The sequence below is a fragment of the Oncorhynchus mykiss genome, chromosome 4 (assembly GCF_013265735.2).
Source record: "Oncorhynchus mykiss isolate Arlee chromosome 4, USDA_OmykA_1.1, whole genome shotgun sequence".
Classification (NCBI taxonomy): Eukaryota; Metazoa; Chordata; class Actinopteri; order Salmoniformes; family Salmonidae; genus Oncorhynchus; species Oncorhynchus mykiss.
Window position 1 is genome coordinate 34195187 of NC_048568.1, and position 18323 is coordinate 34213509.

Genomic DNA, 18323 nt, shown 5'->3' on the forward strand with positions numbered 1-18323 from the left:
CCTTACGATGAAATGCTTACTTACAAGCCCTTAAGAAGCCTTTTTGACCTAGATTTGGCACTCCGGTACTGCTTGCCGTGCGGTAGCAAAGAGAACTAGGGTGGCTGGAGTCTTTGACAATTCTTAGGTCCTTCCTCTGACACCGCCTGGTGTACCAGGCAGTAAAACAACCAGTGCTCTCGATGGTGCAGCTATAGAACGTTTATGAGGATCTGAGGACCCTTGACAAATTTTTACAGTCTCCTGAGGGGGAATAGGCTTTGTTGTGCCCTCTTCACAACTATCTTGGTGTGTTTGTACCATGATAGTTTGATGGTGATGTGGACACCAAGGAACTTGAAGCTCTCAACCTGCTCCACTACAGCCCCGTCGATGAGAATGGTGCCATGCTCGGTCCTCCTTTTCCTGTAGTTCACAATCTTCTCTTTTGTCTTGATCACGTTGAAGGAGAGGTTGTTGTTCTTCCACCACATGGCCAGATCTCTGACGTCCTCCCTATAGGCTGTCTCATCGTTGTTCGTGATCAGGCCATCCACTGTTGTGTCGTCTGCTAAATTAGTGATGGTGTTGGAGTCGTGCCTTGGCCATGCAGTCATGAGTGAACAGATTCCATGGTTTAACCAAGTACCTAGCTAGCTGGTGGATGTTTTCCTTTTGAAACCAGGACAGAGGAAAGCAACATTCACCTCCATAATTTCTGTTTACAGTATACTGAATGAAGCACTTAAAGAACCTCATGGGCACCCTTAACTTGTTAACTTAATTTAAGGGGGAAATTCACCTTAAAAGTGGTTTGTGTAAAGAAACTTTAAGGGAAAAGAAGGGGAAAATGTACTTCAGATGTTTTATGAAACTGGACCCTGATCCTTGATCAGCACTGCTACCCTGAAACTCTTTGTGGAAACGGGCCCAGGTCTCTAGGGACTTCAATCTGTCACTCTGGCTGTACTATTAATGTACCCCTACTGTACAATACACAAACTCCCTTTCTTATGAATTTGCTATAAATGAGCAAACAGTCAATCCCTAAAGAAATCACAGAAAACAAGGCACTCATGAAGGATCTGGTACTCCATGCCCTCTTTCTCATTTAGCATTTTCTTTCAGACAATGTTCACAAAATACATATTTTCCTCTACTGAAAATTACCTTAACATGTGACAGACTAATCACCACAGAAGAGGTTCACAGAAACAGGCCTTGTCAATCACATTATTTACCAGACTCTCTTATCCAGAGAAACAGCATCTATTTCCAATCGTCTCCCCTGTGGGAATCAAACCCACAGCCCTGGCGTTGCACGTGCCAAGCTCTACCAACTGAGCCACATGGGACCGCATCTATCTCCATCAACCTCTAATAAGAGGGGACCTCAGTGACAGATTTGTCATTTTCTGGTATGGGTGTTGTATAGGCTACACACTGTGTGAAGGAGAACACTTTTCTTATCCCCCTATCGTATTTTGGTGGTTTGGCTACCTGAGTATAGCTGTGTATTATTTTCTAAGAATAGTAGATTCTGTCATGCCATCCCCTCCCTACTGTCGATAGTATTGATACTGTGAGTATGTTCTGAATGTGTAGGTGTAGGAATCTATAGGTTCCATACTATCACTGGAGAAAGCATAACATTGACATTCCAGTAGCTTATTGTAGATAGCTTTCAATGAAAAGGTTTTAATGTATTACAAATAATCTTAATATACAGTATATGCTCCATTGGCCTATTTGAAATAGCTTCACCTTTCTAGATAAGGGTTCTGAATTCGCAATGAATCAGAGCCATAGCATCAAGGTTTTCAGACTATTTACTTTCTCAAGTCCAAGATAACGTTGGAAAGGAGACAAATGAACTGAATAGCTAATGAATATCGAAAGGGAGAAGAAGATTAGGCCTCTGGATTATATTGATAGGGAAACAGTGTTTCCAGTTATACATGAAATGAGTGTAATTCTAAGTCTAAAGCACTGTGCAAAACTCCGATATTTGTCCCTCTGAGTTGAATACACTTTGTTTTCTCTTTCAGTCGGTCATGGCGGGGGCCTTCATGGACTCACCCAATGATGACGACAGCACGGACCACTCACTTTTCAACTCCTCGGCCAGCGTCCACGCCGCCTCTATGGCGGCCCATGACCAGCCGGAGCGGGAGCCCATGTCCCGCGACGCCATCTGGCTTTGGATTGCAATCACCGCCACCATAGGGAACATTGTGGTCGTGGGAGTGGTGTACGCTTTCACTTTCTGAGTGGTGGAAGCCATGATGGAGACATGCCAGCAGGAGGAAGCTTCTGGACAAGACATTTGGACATGAGATAGGAACACCACAGCAGCCAACGGCCACTCTCAAGGCTACACTGTTACAGAACAGTGAATGATTCTTGCATTGGCATCTTGTCCAAGCATTTGAAAGACAAGGCATTGTTCACAATTACAGAAATTAATATGTGTAATAAGTTGGTCATGTTACTGCAGCCAAAGGTCAACATATGGAATATTGTATACATTAGTGCTGTTATAGTGAACAGTGATGTACTCTGAATACCCTCAGATGTCATTGGTCAATTCTGAAATCATTGGACGTAAAATATTCAGATAATAAAACCTTAGTAATGTGCTGTTTGGAGCGTTTAGAGATCATTGTATGGAAAGTAACACTGGTAAGTTTCAGCATGTCTTTAACATCACAGTCGTTACTGTATTCTACATCTATCTGCCCGAAATATGAAGTTTATGACAAACATACTAGACACAGAATGTCTAAGGATCTTTACTGTCTGCATGACAATATAGTTCACCTGACAGTATCAGTTTTGGATTAAGTTAATCTAGTTCTCCGCTTTTCTCTTATTTTTTGCCTCAGTGAGCCTTGAGTGCTGAATAGACAATCTTTTCCCAGCATATTTATATCTAAGATGGTATGGGTAACCTAAATCTATTTCTCTTAAACACCCCTATCAGACCTCAAACCCATATGAGCGGGAACTACAATTTATAGGAATGGATGTTCACCTTGAACACTTTTCACAGATGTTTACTTGTGGAAACAACATTTCTCACACTTAGAAGTCACTTGGATTCAAGTCTAGTGTACATACATCTTGATGTGACTGCTGTAACCATTTCAATGTCGGTCTTGATGTATATTTTGATCGAGTATTATCTTTCTTCCTCTTTATAGTCTCAAAACACATTGTAACCAAAACTGCCTTCCAAGCCAAATAGTTTTAATGAGCCCTGGATGTGACAATAGCCAGTTGCCATAGCGATGCATCTCTGTCGCTATGTGCCTCAAGGATACCATGTCTCTCGATCCCAGTGCAGCACACCTGTTTATCTCTCTCTAAACTCCCTAGCACATCTACCCAACAGACTCTCTCACACACACACACACACACACACACACACACACACACACAGGCTCTTTACATGTGGACATCGATCACATCATACATTAGCTGATAATGTTATAGACTAAGAGTCAACTTAGATAACATAGGTTGAATGATACTCAACTATTTGAGCTCTAAAGCTCATATATGTATTCTACTGCTGGTTGCCCTTAGATACCATAAGCATTTCATATTGTCTCCAACCCTGTTCCAGGAGAGCTACCCTCCTGTAGGTGTTCTCTCCAATCCTGTTCCTGGAGAGCTACCCTCCTTTAGGTGTTCTCTCCAACCCTGTTACTGGAGAGCTACCCTCCTGTAGGTGTTCTCTCCAACCCTGCTCCGTGAGAGCTACCCTTCTGTAGGTGTTCTCTCCAACCCTGTTCCTGGAGAGCTACCCTTCTGTAGGTGTTCTCTCCAACCCTGTTCCTGGAGAGCTACCCTCCTCTAGGTGTTCTCTCCAACCCTGTTCCTGGAGAGCTACCCTCATCTAGGTGTTCTCTCCAACCCTGTTCCTGGAGAGCCACCCTCCTGTACACCTACAGGAGGGTAGCTCTCCAGGAACAGGATTGGAGAGAACACCTACAGGAGGGTAGCTCTCCAGGAACAGGATTGGAGAGCTCTGCTCTGCACATATTGTGTTTACCCCGGAGAGCCAGAATAGTTGTCTACTGCTTTTACTGTGCGCCCCTGGTGCACACTGGTGTCAGCGGTGGGATTCAGAGACAGAGGGCATCCACACCTCCAAACCCCAAGGTCACTCTCTAAATTGCAGCAGCCAGAAACTAAGCTCCCCTTTAAGTGTAGCGTTGAGACTGGGAGGCTAAATCTCTGATGTGTCTCTGCCTCACCGTAGAGCAGACCCCAGGTCAAACAAACAACATTAATGCAGTCACAGCTTGTGAATAGTCAATGTCTGCTTTTCAAATGGCACCATATTCCCCAAGTAACACACTGTGGGCCCTGGTCAAAAGTAGTGCACTATGTAGGGAATAGGGCGCCATTTAGGATGCTGACAGTGGTTTGACTGTGACGGCAGGGACGGTCACCGCGTGATGTAGTCCTGGGATAGGGGGTACAATGTCCTTTTGATTATAATGGATGAGACCTTCTATGCATATGGTTTGGTGTGATAAGTTGGTCCATTATTAATCAATCATTAACGGAGAGATGGATGACTTGTTGAAGCGGTCTTAGTGATATCCTGATTAAGAAATCTCTATTTTTCTGGAGAAGTACGATTTTTTTTTATGAGATTAAGCTCAATTAAAATATATATATATATTTAATTTGGGCATAAATGGATTTGATCTGAAATCAGATATTAACCCCATTCTAGATTATCCATATAAAATCGTCCAAACAGCAAACTATTTCAAGACAATAACTCAGAAGACATACATGGATGTTTGAGTACGCTCTGCATACTCTGAGCAGTTGATTATGACGTTGTTCCAATTCATTAACTAAGTATTCAAGGTCTTACTGAAAATACCATTTGTAAAGATAGATGGTGTGATAATCCACATTGTTCTTCACTTGCACTGTAACTATGGTATTTTGTATCAGTTATTAAGTATGTACTATTAAAATGTAGTTTGGTAAATGTCATCAATAAATGTAATGTGGCTGGGTGTGATCATTCACAGAAACACAGAATCATACTTGAGGAAAATGGTATTTTATCTATTGTTATTAAAGTTGTCTTAAAATAAGTCAAGTATACTGTATGTTACAGGAGTAATTTAGCATGTTCTCATGTTCTTCTGTCATTGTCAATATTATCCTCATGCAATTATTATTATGTTCAGAGATAATAATCTGAATGGCATTTACCAATGGAGATGATTGATGAGTGTTTCAATATCCAAGCAGTTTCCCAACTTCAGTCGATCACAGAAATGCTGCATTATGTTTCATAAGAAGCTCTACTGGTTAGTATTTTAAACTCTGATGTTACAGATTACTTTTCGATTATAGACTGGTTACTTTTATCATGCCATTGGCCTACAGAATGCCCGTGGCCTACAGAATGCCGGTGGCCTACAGAATGCCCGTGGCCTACAGAATGCCGGTGGCCTACAGAATACCGGTGACCTACAGAATGCCGGTGGCCTACAGAATACCGGTGGCCTACAGAATGCCGGTTGCCTACAGAATGCCGGTTCCCTACAGAATGCCGGTGGCCTACAGAATGCCGGTGGCCTACATAATGCCGGTGGCCTACATAATGCCAGTTGCCTACAGAATGCCGGTTGCCTACATAATGCCGGTGGCCTACAGAATGCCAGTTGCATACAGAATGCCGGTTTCCTACAGAATGCCGGTTTCCTACAGAATGCCAGTTGCCTACAGAATGCCGGTTCCCTACAGAATGCCGGTGGCCTACAGAATGCCGGTGGCCTACATAATGCCGGTGGCCTACATAATGCCAGTTGCCTACAGAATGCCGGTTGCCTACATAATGCCGGTGGCCTACAGAATGCCAGTTGCATACAGAATGCCGGTTTCCTACAGAATGCCGGTTTCCTACAGAATGCCAGTTGCATACAGAATGCCGGTGGCCTACAGAATGCCGGTGGCCTACATAATGCCAGTTGCCTACAGAATGCCGGTTGCCTACATAATGCCGGTGGCCTACAGAATGCCGGTTGCCTACATAATGCCGGTGGCCTACATAATGCCAGTTGCCTACAGAATGCCGGTTTCCTACAGAATGCCGGTGGCCTACATAATGCCAGTTGCCTACAGAATGCCGGTGGCCTACATAATGCCAGTTGCCTACATAATGCCAGTTGCCTACAGAATGCCGGTGGCCTACATAATGCCAGTTGCATACAGAATGCCGGTTTCCTACAGAATGCCAGTTGCCTACAGAATGCCGGTTGCCTACAGAATGCCGGTTTCCTACAGAATGCCGGTGGCCTACAGAATGCCGGTGGCCTACAGAATGCCGGTGGCCTACAGAATGCCGGTTCCCTACAGAATACCGGTTGCCTACAGAATGCCGGTTGCCTACAGAATGCCGGTGGCCTACATAATGCCAGTTGCATACAGAATGCCGGTTTCCTACAGAATGCCAGTTGCCTACAGAATGCCGGTGGCCTACAGAATGCCGGTGGCCTACATAATGCCAGTTGCCTACAGAATGCCGGTGACCTACAGAATGCCTGTGGCCTACAGAATGCCGGTGGCCTACAGAATGCCGGTGACCTACAGAATGCCGGTGGCCTACATTATGCCGGTTGCCGACAGAATGCCAGTGGCCTACAGATTGCTGGTGGCCTACATTATGCCGGTTGCCGACAGAATGCCAGTTGCCTACAGAATGCCGGTGGCCTACAGAATGCCGGTGACCTACAGAATGCCGGTTGCCTACAGAATGCCGGTGACCTACAGAATGCCTGTGGCCTACAGAATGCCGGTGACCTACAGAATTCCGGTGGCCTACAGAATGCCGGTGGCCTACAGAATGCCGGTGACCTACAGAATGCCGGTGGCCTACAGAATGCCGGTTGCCTACAGAATGCCGGTGACCTACAGAATGCCTGTGGCCTACAGAATGCCGGTTGGCTACAGAACGCCGTTTGCCTACAGAATGCCGGTGGCCTACAGAAATTGCTCCTCAGTTATGGAGAAAAGCTCAGAGTAATATGGTGACATTGATTTAAAACGCTGCATTCAACCCAAGAAGTCAGATAATCATATAGTGATAATGATGCAGACAACTTGCCACCTCACTACACTTTCACATTATTAGCCAATCATGACACAAAGAGCCAGAAACCCAATATGTCACAAAATCTCTAAATGAGCCCAGGTTCGATCCATTGCTAAACAAAAAATTTGATCAGAATGAAAAAGTACTACCTAGTAACTTTTCATTTCAGTGGGATAAGGTACAGCTCTTTTCCCAGTCTTTGAGAGCAGGAGAAACAGGGGCCGCTGTGTGTAACCACTCATTATGCTGAGATACACTCTCAGTCAATCTGGACGTCTCAACAATACGGACCGCAGGCTTGAGCTGACACGCCGTCTCTGCTCCGCTCCACTCCTCTGGGACAGCTGCTGCCTCCTGAGAATTCACATCACACAGTGCCCTGCTGTGCCGCACTTAGCACAGCCCTCACGTCCAACACCGACCCACTGCACACACCACTCTTCACTGGGGCTGCAAAGCAAGCCGTGACCAGCCAACCCTCTCCTGATCCCAGTGCTGAAAACAGGGTGCACAAAGGGCAGTCAGTAAAAGCACAGCAGAGTGTCGATTTGAATGTCTTCATTGATGCTTGCAATAGTGACACACTATATTTCTTCCGCCATGCAGGTGTCAAGGTAGCTAGAATGTTTAAGTTTTGCTAAAATGGATTGTATTTATCTGTTTGTGTGAACGACAAATCCATGCCTGGCTTTAGTCAGTGAGTCATTTCCCGGAGCTTTTCCACTATTTTGTATTGTCCTCTTAGTCATAACATTTCTGAAACACCTCAGTGGTCATGTTCACACTCAACGCAACATGCCAGAATCCATTACTAGATACACGTCGCTTTCCTGTCTTTATTGGATCAATGAAAGTGCATTCACATTTCATTAAGTCATTTATTGGGCAACACCTCCACTTACAAAAAATACATATTCCTGTATGTACAGCAGAAAGCAATCCAGACTTCCTATGTCAGTAATGTTACACTGGATGGGATTTTTGATTTGCCATTGCTTTACTATGGTAGAAATTCCATGTCCAATCATGTAACTCAACTCACCCCTAGACTATAAAATGATGACTGTATATTGAACGTGCATTCTGCCAAAGGAAAACAAATCCAAACGTAAAACCCCAAATGACTGTTTTTTAACAAATAATCCCTGCCCTTTTTGTCATAGAGCGCAAATTTGACTTGGAGGTAAACCTGCTTGATGGATGTCAGGAAGATCCCCTTATAAGCATGATAGATGCTGTTTTCCCCTTCTAATTAAGATTAAACGAGGCTTAAAGCAGATTGGCCATTGAACTGGAAGTCAACAGAAGGTTGACCAATTGAAACACAACACCAAAGCACTGCATTTTGATAATTTACATGAGAGTGTCATGCCCGAATTTTCACCTTTGCTCATTCATGAAATTTCAAGTTTATTCCATAATAGCAACGCTTTCTCAGAGGAATCTGATAGAGCCATATGGTTTCCATAGTGTTACCAATATCATATCCATACATAACATCATTCGATTCACCTTGATGGATTTTTCCATAGCCTAAAATGTTTAATAAATAGATTCCAAAACAATGTTCAAGAGATAATATTACAGTTTCCAACAAATACAGCATGCTTTGAAGCAGCTCAAGTGCCATGATGAATTCAGAAAGAAGAGGAACGATTAGCCCCATAAAGAAAAAGAGTGAAAATTATATTGGACGGGTTTGTTGTCTTGTGACAATAGAAGCTAAATTAGCACTTGTCTATCACTGTGACAATAGTATAAAAAAATGTATAAACAAAGCCTTCTCATTCAGAACATAATCATTCAGGTGAAGGAGAGGTTCCCTGTAGCAGCTGCTTGGCTTTGGCTCTTCCTCTGATTAACCTATCAATCCCCTGTTAAACCTACTGACGAGATTGATGGCCCAGATCTCTCTGTTTATTATTTGTTCTTGACACGGTAGATGAGGCTTGGCTGTGTCCTCCATGACGGCTCTTTGGCAGATTGATTGAGACCAGTGGAACCTGTTTGACATCAGAGTCGGGTAAACACATTTTCCACCCTTGTGAGCCTGATGTGGATGAGAATGAGAGACAACATCAAACTGAATGGTTTCAAAATTTCAGGTTTGAACAGGTTTGTCTCTGATAAATCAGTTAATATGGATTGGATGCCAGCAAAACTATTCATCACTTCTGGACTTTACTGTCTTTGGTCCAGTTTCTCGGATATGCTACAGTAGCTACTTATCACACCAGAAGGTGGCAGTGCTTTGTCATTCAGAATAAGACAAAAAATGTAATGATTTCATTTTCAAATAAAATATTTAATTCCACAAATAAATTGTGCCATGAGGATATCAGTTTTTATCCTCCTATACTTCATTGGGAAAATGGTACACATTTTGTGCAATAAAAATGTTATAAGATTATCTCAAGCTGCAGGCTGTAGAAAGACCTGACAGCTTTGGTGAATTATCCTAATGTGTTATGTTCTTCTTCACTCCATGTAAGGCAGTGTCTCATGTGAATACTCCTACACATTTTTATCAAAATGGATTCATCAATAACATCAATGGAACTTGTATATGCTGAACACATCCAAATACTGTAGTCTGGCATCATGCACCCCCAAAATCTGAGTGGGCACAAAGTATGTGAGGACGGCTGGGGGGTGATCCAGAAGGGATCTAGGCCCCGTCAACATAAGTTGGCGAATTTAGCATTTTTCAAACACCTCTAACAGATGTTTCTTGAAACCTAGAGCCATAATCATTATGCTTAAACCTACGTAAGAAAAAACAGTTAAAACAAAAAAACGGAATATCTAAATCAAATCAAATTGTATTGGTCACATACAAATGTTTAGCAGACGTTATTGTGGGTGTAATGAAATGCTTGTGTTTCTAGCTCCAACAGTGCAGCAATATCTAACAATTCACAACAACACACACAATACAAACAACCTCAAATTAGAAGAATTTAATTATGGAATATACACTACAGGTCAAAAGTTTTAAAACACCTACTCATTCAAGGATTATTCTTTATTTTTACTATTGTCTACATTGTAGAACAATAGTGAAGACATCAAAACTGAATGGAATCATGTATTAACCAAAAAAGTGTTAAACAAATGAAAATATATTTTAATATTTGAGATTCTTCAAATAACTACCCTTTGCCTTGAAGACAGCTCTGCACACTTTTGGCATTCCCTCAACCAGCTTCACCCGGAATGCTTCTCCAAAAGTCTTGAAGGAGTTCCCACATATGCTGAGCACTTGTTGGCTGCTTTGCCTTCACTCTGCGGTCCGACTCATCCCAAACCATCTCAATTTGGTTGAGTTCGTGGGATTGTGGAGATCAGGTCATCTGATGCAGCATTCCATCACTCTCCTTCTTGGTCAAATTGCCCTTACTCAGCCTGGAGGTGTTTTGGGTAATTGTCCTGTTGAAAAATAAATGGTAGTCCCACTAAGCCCAAACCAGATGGCATGGCGTATCACTGCAGAATGCTGTGGTTGCCATGCTGGTTAAGCGTTCCTTAAATTCTACATTAATCTCAGACAGTGTCACCAGCAAAGAACCCCCACACATCACACCTCCACCTCCATGCTTTACGGTGGGAAATACACATGCAGAGATCAATCCGTTCACCCACACTACATCTCACAAAGATATGGCGGCAGGGACCTAAATCTCAATTTTGGACTCCAGACCAAAGGACAAATTTCCACCAGTCTAATGTCCATTGCTCGTGTTTCTTGGCCCAAGCAAGTCTCTTATTATTTATTATTGGTGTACTTTAGAAGTGATTTCTTTGCAGCAATTCGACCATGAAGGCCTGATTACCACAGTCTCCTCTGAACAGTTGATGTTGAGATGTGTCTGTTACTTGAACTCTGTGAAGCATTTATTTGGGCTGCAATTTCTGAGGCTGGTAAATCTAATGAACATATCCTCTGCAGCAGAGGTATCTTCCATTCCTGTGGCGGTCCTCATTTAGAGCCAGTTTCATCATTGCACTTCATTGTTTTTGCGACTGCATTTGAAGAAACGTTCAAAATTCTTGAAATGTTCCGTATTGACTGACCTTCATGTCTTAAAGTAATGATGGACCGCCGTTTCTCTTTGCTTATTTGAGCTGTTCTTGCCATAATATGGCAAATAGTTTTACCAAATAATTCTATCTTCTGTATACCCCACTACCTTGTCACAACACAACTGATTGGCTCAAACACATGAACCTTTCTGGCGCAGGAGTTCTGCTAGCAACCCACCTTGACAACATCCGGTGAAATTGCAGAGGACAGCGCCCCACATACAAAAGCATGAAAAACATTTTTCAACCAGGCAGGTGTGCCACGAAAGTCAGAAATAGTGATAAAATAAATGCCTTACCTGAAGATCTTCTTCTGTTGGCACTCCAAAAGGTCCCAGCTACATCACAAATGGTCATTTTGTTCGATAAAGTCCTTCTTTATATCCCCAAAAACTCAGTTTAGCTGGCACGCTTCATTCAATAATCCACCGGTTTCCCTCCTTCAAAACGCATACAAAATTAATCCCAAACATTACCAATAAACTTCTCCAAACAAGTCAAACAATATTTATAATCAAATCGCAGGTACCCTAATACATAAATAAACAATCAAATTTAAGATGGAGAAACATTATTGTCTTTACCATAGATAAACAACAAAGAAGGCGCTCTCATCCACGCGCATGAAAACACTACAGCCAAAATGGGAGCCACGTAGAAAAACTACAAATTCTAGCTCATTTTTCTAAAAACAAGCCTGAAACTCTTGACTGTTGGCATCTAGTGGAAGACTGTTGGCATCTAGTGGAAGCCCTAGGATTTGCAATCTGGGAGGTTTTCGCCTCATAATAAACATGACAGCCATTGGAAACATGGTTGTCCTCGGGTTTCGCCTGCCATATCAGTTCTGTTATGAAAATTTAGAGTGTTTTCTATCCAAATCCAATTATATGCATATCCTAGCTTCTGGGCCTGACTAACAGGCAGTTTACTTTGGGAACGCTTTTCATCCAGGCGTCAAAATTCTGCCCTCTAGCCCAAAGAGGAAAGAAATTCCACAAATTTACTTTTAAGGTGGCACACCTGTTAATTGAAATGCATTCCAGGTGACTACCTCATGAAGCTGATTGAGAGAATGCCAAGACTGTGCAAAGCTGTCATCAAAGCAGAGGGTGGCTATTTGAAGAATCTCACATTTTAAATATATTGTAACTTGTTTAACACTTTTTTGGTTACTACTTGAGTCCATATGTGTTATTTCATAGTTTTGATGTCTAGTATTCTACAATGTAGAAAATAGTAAAATAAAGAAGAACCCTTGAATGAGTAGGTGTTCTAAAACTTTTGACCACAAAATATAGTTTTGGCAAGTCGGTTAGGATATCTACTTTGTGCATGACACAAGTAATTTTTCCAACAATTGTTAACAGACAGATTATTTCACTTATAATTCACTGTATGACAATTCCAGTGGGCCAGAAGTTTACATACATTAAGTTGACTGTGCCTTTAAACAGTTTGGAAAATTCCAGAAAATGATGTCATGGCTTTGGAAGCTTCTGATGGACTAATTTACATCATTTGAGTCAATTGGAGGTGTACCTGTGGATGTATTTCAATGCCTACCTTCAAACTCAGTGCCTCTTTGCTTGACATTATGGGAAAATCAAAAGAAATCAGCCAAGACCTCAGAAACATAATTGTAGACCTCCACAAGTCCAGTTCATCCTTGGGAGCAATTTCCAAACGCCTGAAGGTACCACGTTCATCTGTACAAACAATAGTATGCAAGTATAAACACCATGGGACCACACAGCCATCATACCACTCAAGAAGTAGACTTGTTCTGTCTCCTAGAGATGAACGTACTTTGGTACGAAAAGTGCAAATCAATCCCAGAACAACATCAAATGACCTTGTGAAGATGCTGAAGGAAACAGGTACACAAGTATCTATATCCACAGTAAAAAGAGTCCTATATCGACATAACCTGAAAGGCCGCTCAGCAAGGAACTGCTACAAAACCGCCATATAAAAAACAGACTACGGTATGCAACTGGACATGGGGACAAAGATTCTACTTTTTGGAGAAATGTCCGTTGGATCTGATAAAACAAAAATAGAACTGTTTGGTCATAATGACCATCGTTGTGTTCGGAGGAAAAAGGGGGAGGCTTGCAAGCCGAAGAACACCATCCCAACCGTGAAGAACGGGGGTGGCAGCATCATGTTGTGGGGGTGCTTTGTTGCAGGAGAGACTAGTCCACTTCACAAAATAAATGGCATCATGAGGAGGATAATTATGTGGACATATTGAAGCAACATCTCAAGACATCAGTTAAAGCTTGGTCACAAATGGGGTCTTCCAAATGGACAATGACCCCAAGCATACTTCCAAAGTTGTGGCAAAATGGCTTAAGGACAACAAAGTCAACGTATTGGAGAGAACATTTGTGGGCAGAACTGAAAAAGTGTGTGCGAGCAAGGAGGCCTGCAAACCTGACTCAGTTACACCAGCTCTGTCAGGAGGAATGGGTCAAAATTCACCCAACTTATTGTGGGAAGCTTGTGGAAGGCTACCCAAAATGTTTGACCCAAGTTCAACAATTTTAAAGGCAATGCTACCAAATACTAATTGAGTGTATGTAAACTTCTGACCCACTGGGAATGTGATGAAAGAAATAAATAGTGAAATAAATAATTCTCTCTACATTTTACGTTATTAAAATAAAGTGGTGATCCTAACTGACCTAAGACAGGAACCTTTTACTAGTTTTAAATGTAGTTTAAATGTATTTGGCTAAGGTGTATGTAAACTTCTTATTTCAACTGTACATATGAGTAAAGTAAAAATATGTAAACATTATTAGAGTGACTACTGTTCCATTATTCAAGTGGCCAGTGATTTCAAGTCTATGTATATTGGGCCAGCAGCCTCTAAGGTGCAGGGTTATGTAACTGGTTGGAAGCCACCTAGTGATGGCTATTTAACAGTCTGATGGCCTTGAGATAGAAGCTGTTTTTCAGTCACTCGGTCCCTGCTTTGATGCACCTGTACTGATCTCACCTTCTGGGTGGTAAGCGGGGTGAACAGACAGTGGCTCGGGTGGTTGTTGTCCTTGATGATCATTTTGGCCTTCCTGTGACTTCAGATGTTATTGGTGTCCTGGAGGGCAGGTAGTTTGCCCCCGGATATCTAAGCATACCTCTTGAGCTGTCTGTATCCTCCTGACTTGTGGTTATTTTTTTTAAGAAACTTAATATGCTTTTCCACAACTCTGCTAAAATCTGGGAAAAGATTGAAAGTAATTTGTGTGTCTTATTCAGTACATTTGTATGTGTCGAACTGCTTAGCTTTTTCTTGGCCAGGTCGCAGATGTAAATGAGAACTTGTTCTCAACTACCCTGCCTGGTTTAATAAAGGTGAAATAAATCAAATAAAAATGTAGTTATTGCTTGCTTTTCAAAAGTGTACCAACCTTGCCAGCAGGTATGCCAACTAAGATACAATAGTTAGACAAGCTAGCTAATACAACTTGATTGATAGCCTGAAATGGCTTTTTGGTACATACTGTAATCATGAGGTTGGGAGATTGGGAACCTACAGTATCTGGGCTACCCAAAGCCAATTTCATAAAATTGCTAGGTGGCTAGTGTCACGAACCGGATCGAAGCCCATAACCAAAAAGGGGGACAACGTGGAGATGAAGAATAACAAAATATATTTAATAACTAAGGTAACCTATATACAGTTAGCAGTGGTGTGTGTAGTCAGTAGTGTAAGTGAGTGGTTCCATGTATAGATGTGATAACGAGGAGTGTTGAAAGATGCCAAAGCAAGCAAACAAACAAAAGCAGCCACAAAACATGCCACAACTAAAATCAAACAGTGTGTCTGCATGGAGAGAGTCTCCTCAATGAATGGGGAAGAGGTGTAGTTATCCTGGGACACACCTGGGCCCAGGTGTGTCTCAATTCGGGCGGCAGGTGGCCTAGTGGTTAGAATGTTGGACTAGTAACCGAAAGGTTGCAAGATCAAGTCCCTGAGCTGACAAGGTAAAAATCTGTTGTTCTACCCTGAACAAGGCAGTTACCCACTGTTCCACTGTTCCTCAGTCTTCATTGAAAATAAGAATTTGTTCTTAACTGACTTGCCTAGTAAAAAATAACAATTTCACTGACAACCCTTCTGGCTCTGCCTAACAACATCCTGATAAGAAAAACAAGTGCAAAGAGAAAGAATTTGGAAAGTCATCACACTAGTAGTATTAGAAAATATATTTTAAAAATGACAAATCTGAGGGGGAATCTACCCCTGTGCCCCATATGGACATGATGCCTCTGAGTGCTTATGAAGTGTCTTGTATCTTCAGCTTTGTTAGCAAACTTCAAGCCAAGTGACACAACATAGCACTTGACTGCTCCAGGCTCCAGGCTCCAGGCTGCTGTGTTTATCCTCTTCTAAAGCACTTGTCACCATAGGCCTTGTCAGTTTGATGCTAATCTCGATTACGCAGAAGTAAAATTCTCTTGCGAAAGTTTGTAATATCCTGTTTGACTTCTGGGGGAAATGGCGTTAACAACTGTGATTACCTTTGTGCAAATGAAGGAAGCGAAGTCTCCTCCCTCTCAAACGGAAAGTCTCAGCCAAACCCTTTACTTCTGATAGTTTCACTCCTGTTTATCGAGACCAAAAAATACATGGTTGTTTTCATACATTTTTACAAGATGGACAATTCTGTGGAAAACATTCATCATCTGCACACGGGGTTGAAAATCAACAGTTTAAGCACCGCCTTCGCCCAATCCTGATTCGTCCAATTAATCGGCGATGAAAAACTAGGAACTACTGCTGCTCGCAATCACATACTGTAATTGTACATGAGCCTTGACAGATTTTTGCCGTTTCATCTGTCCACAAGAATCTGTCCACGATAGATTAGTTTGATGCTCACCCAACCTGACGTTAGTGAATCACTTTCTCTGAAACAGAAAGGGGGAATCATCCGTGTGATTCTAGTTCCTGTAGCCCTGTTCCCATGGTGACTTGGGACAGGAAATCTATTACCACCTCTCCTTGACTTGATCTTCTGGATCCCAAGGGTGCTGGAACCTTTCACAGACTTTCCCAGGTATATGTTGTCCACCTCCTGTCACCTCACAGTTAGCTGTTTGAGCTGTATTGTAAACTCCTATGTATAGCTAACTATAGAGCACAAACAGCTCTGGGGCTAGACTACTTGTGGACTAGAGGCTCTTGATATTGAATTTCTGCCTCTCCACCAACACCTCATGTATAGCCAACTCAACAATATATGCTTTCATCCACCTCAACCTCCAGGTCACTAGGCAACACACTGAGACTGTGTAGCTGCTACAACAACAGAACTAAACCACCTCTTGTTACTGGAAATAAACACAGACATCAACAGAACTCTAAGAATAAAGCTGAACAAGATAACAGGGAGGCGGGTCATACAGTTATTTATGTTAATGGAGAGATTAATTGTCGGTGGTTGTCTGTGTTCCGTGTGGGCTAGATTAAAAGGACATGCATCGTCTCCTCTGAAACATCCCAGCCTTGGTCTTGACAGGAGGAAGGACTCTTATGATCAGGGAGAATGTGTCTGTGTAAACAGCCGCCTGAGGCCTGTGACGCAACAGCCCCAGACACAGGAGGAGGAGGAGGTAGGAAATGAAATAGTGAACTGGCTCTGCAGACTCTCGCTCTGCTTCTGTTTTAGCAGTTGGCTCAGAGTTGAAATCGCAGGCTGTTAACAAAACAATCTGTCATAATATCTGTCGCAGGAAAAAAACAACAACAGCAAGTGAAAGGCCAAATAGAGACGTTAAGAGGCCATTCTCTGCCAGGCACTGATGATAGCATATCGTACACTGGCAGACTTTTGGTACCGGCTGCTCCTCAAAATGCTAAACAAAGAGCCAGTAACAGTATTGAACACTAATAATTGAAGGAAACAATTACTTCCACATTGTGATTGTTGACCAGACTTGATGAAACTGTCACAATCTGTCAGATCTATTTAATGAAAAGTCTTCTGCATCATTCTTTCTAACCAATTATCTTCTGGGTGATGTAATGGCATTCCTGCGTGGTCAACATACCTGCATGTTACGCTTCCCTCTGGAGGAGGAGGAGGAGAGAAAGGTGGAGGACAAAAGGATGAGAGGAAGGAGGAAGAGGAGAGGAAAGAGGAGGAGGAGGATGAGACCAAGGAGGAAAAGAGAAAGGAGGAGGAGAGAAAAGAGGAGAGGAAGAGAGGCCTGGATGAGTCAGTAGAGGCTCATTGAGCCCCAGTTATTGGTTGACTCTGGGGGTTTCAGAGAAACATCCCACTGGTAGTGCAGTCACATCCCACTGGGACAACTGGTTGAATCAACATTGTTTCCATGTCATTTCAACCAAAAACTTCAATGTGATAAATTTGAATCAACATAAAAAACAATGTCATCATCGTGAGGGAATTTCTTTCTTCTTTTGTTACCCAACATTTAAACTTAATCTAGTGACGGGGAAGACATTTTTGGTTGATTTCACGTTGAATTCACGTTAGTTGACAACTCAACCAAATGAAACTCAAAACTACACTGTAAAACCGGAGAAGTTCTGGCTACTCAAACATTTTGAGGAAAACGATTACTTTAAAAATAGTATGTTAAGAAATGTAAATAGCTGAAGTGAGCAGTACTACTGTACCTTCATATGAGTAATACATATTCATTTTTTTTTCATTAAGTAAGGTATACTTAAATGTAACGCCCCAACTAAGCCATTCCTCCAATAGTTTCCCAGTATGCCTTGCCTTTTCAATTGAATTGTAGAGTTACCACCCATGACTGTATTCGTTAGTGACAGAGACATGCTTGCTGAATTAATTCATTGTCAATCCTGTAGCCTTCACCAAGTGTATAAGTGTATAATGTATAATATCATAATATCAGGGACCTGAAACTCCTAGTTTACAGGCCACATCAGGCCTACAAGTAGGGTTGTGAAATTCCACAAACTTTCCCCCCCAAAATTCCAGTAATCTTCCTACCAGGATTTTCTAAAAAATTAGGGAAATTTACCAGAATTTGCAACCCTAACTGTAAATCCCATTATGCTGGCTTGCAAAGTGATGTGTATTTTCTATTGGAATCTAGCCAGCGTTAGACTATCCAACTG

General features: G+C 42.2%; 1 protein-coding gene across 1 annotated transcript in view; it reads left to right on the forward strand.

The window, feature by feature from the left end:
- Positions 1-3866, forward strand: part of LOC110522532 (uncharacterized protein C14orf132) — a 30803-nt gene extending 26937 nt beyond the window's left edge. The window contains exon 2 of the mRNA XM_021600979.2: positions 2028-3866. Coding sequence (XP_021456654.1) covers positions 2028-2249 — 222 coding nt within the window. The 3' untranslated portion in view covers positions 2250-3866. The remainder of the gene's footprint in view (positions 1-2027) is intronic.
- The last annotated feature ends 14457 nt before the right edge of the window (positions 3867-18323 follow it).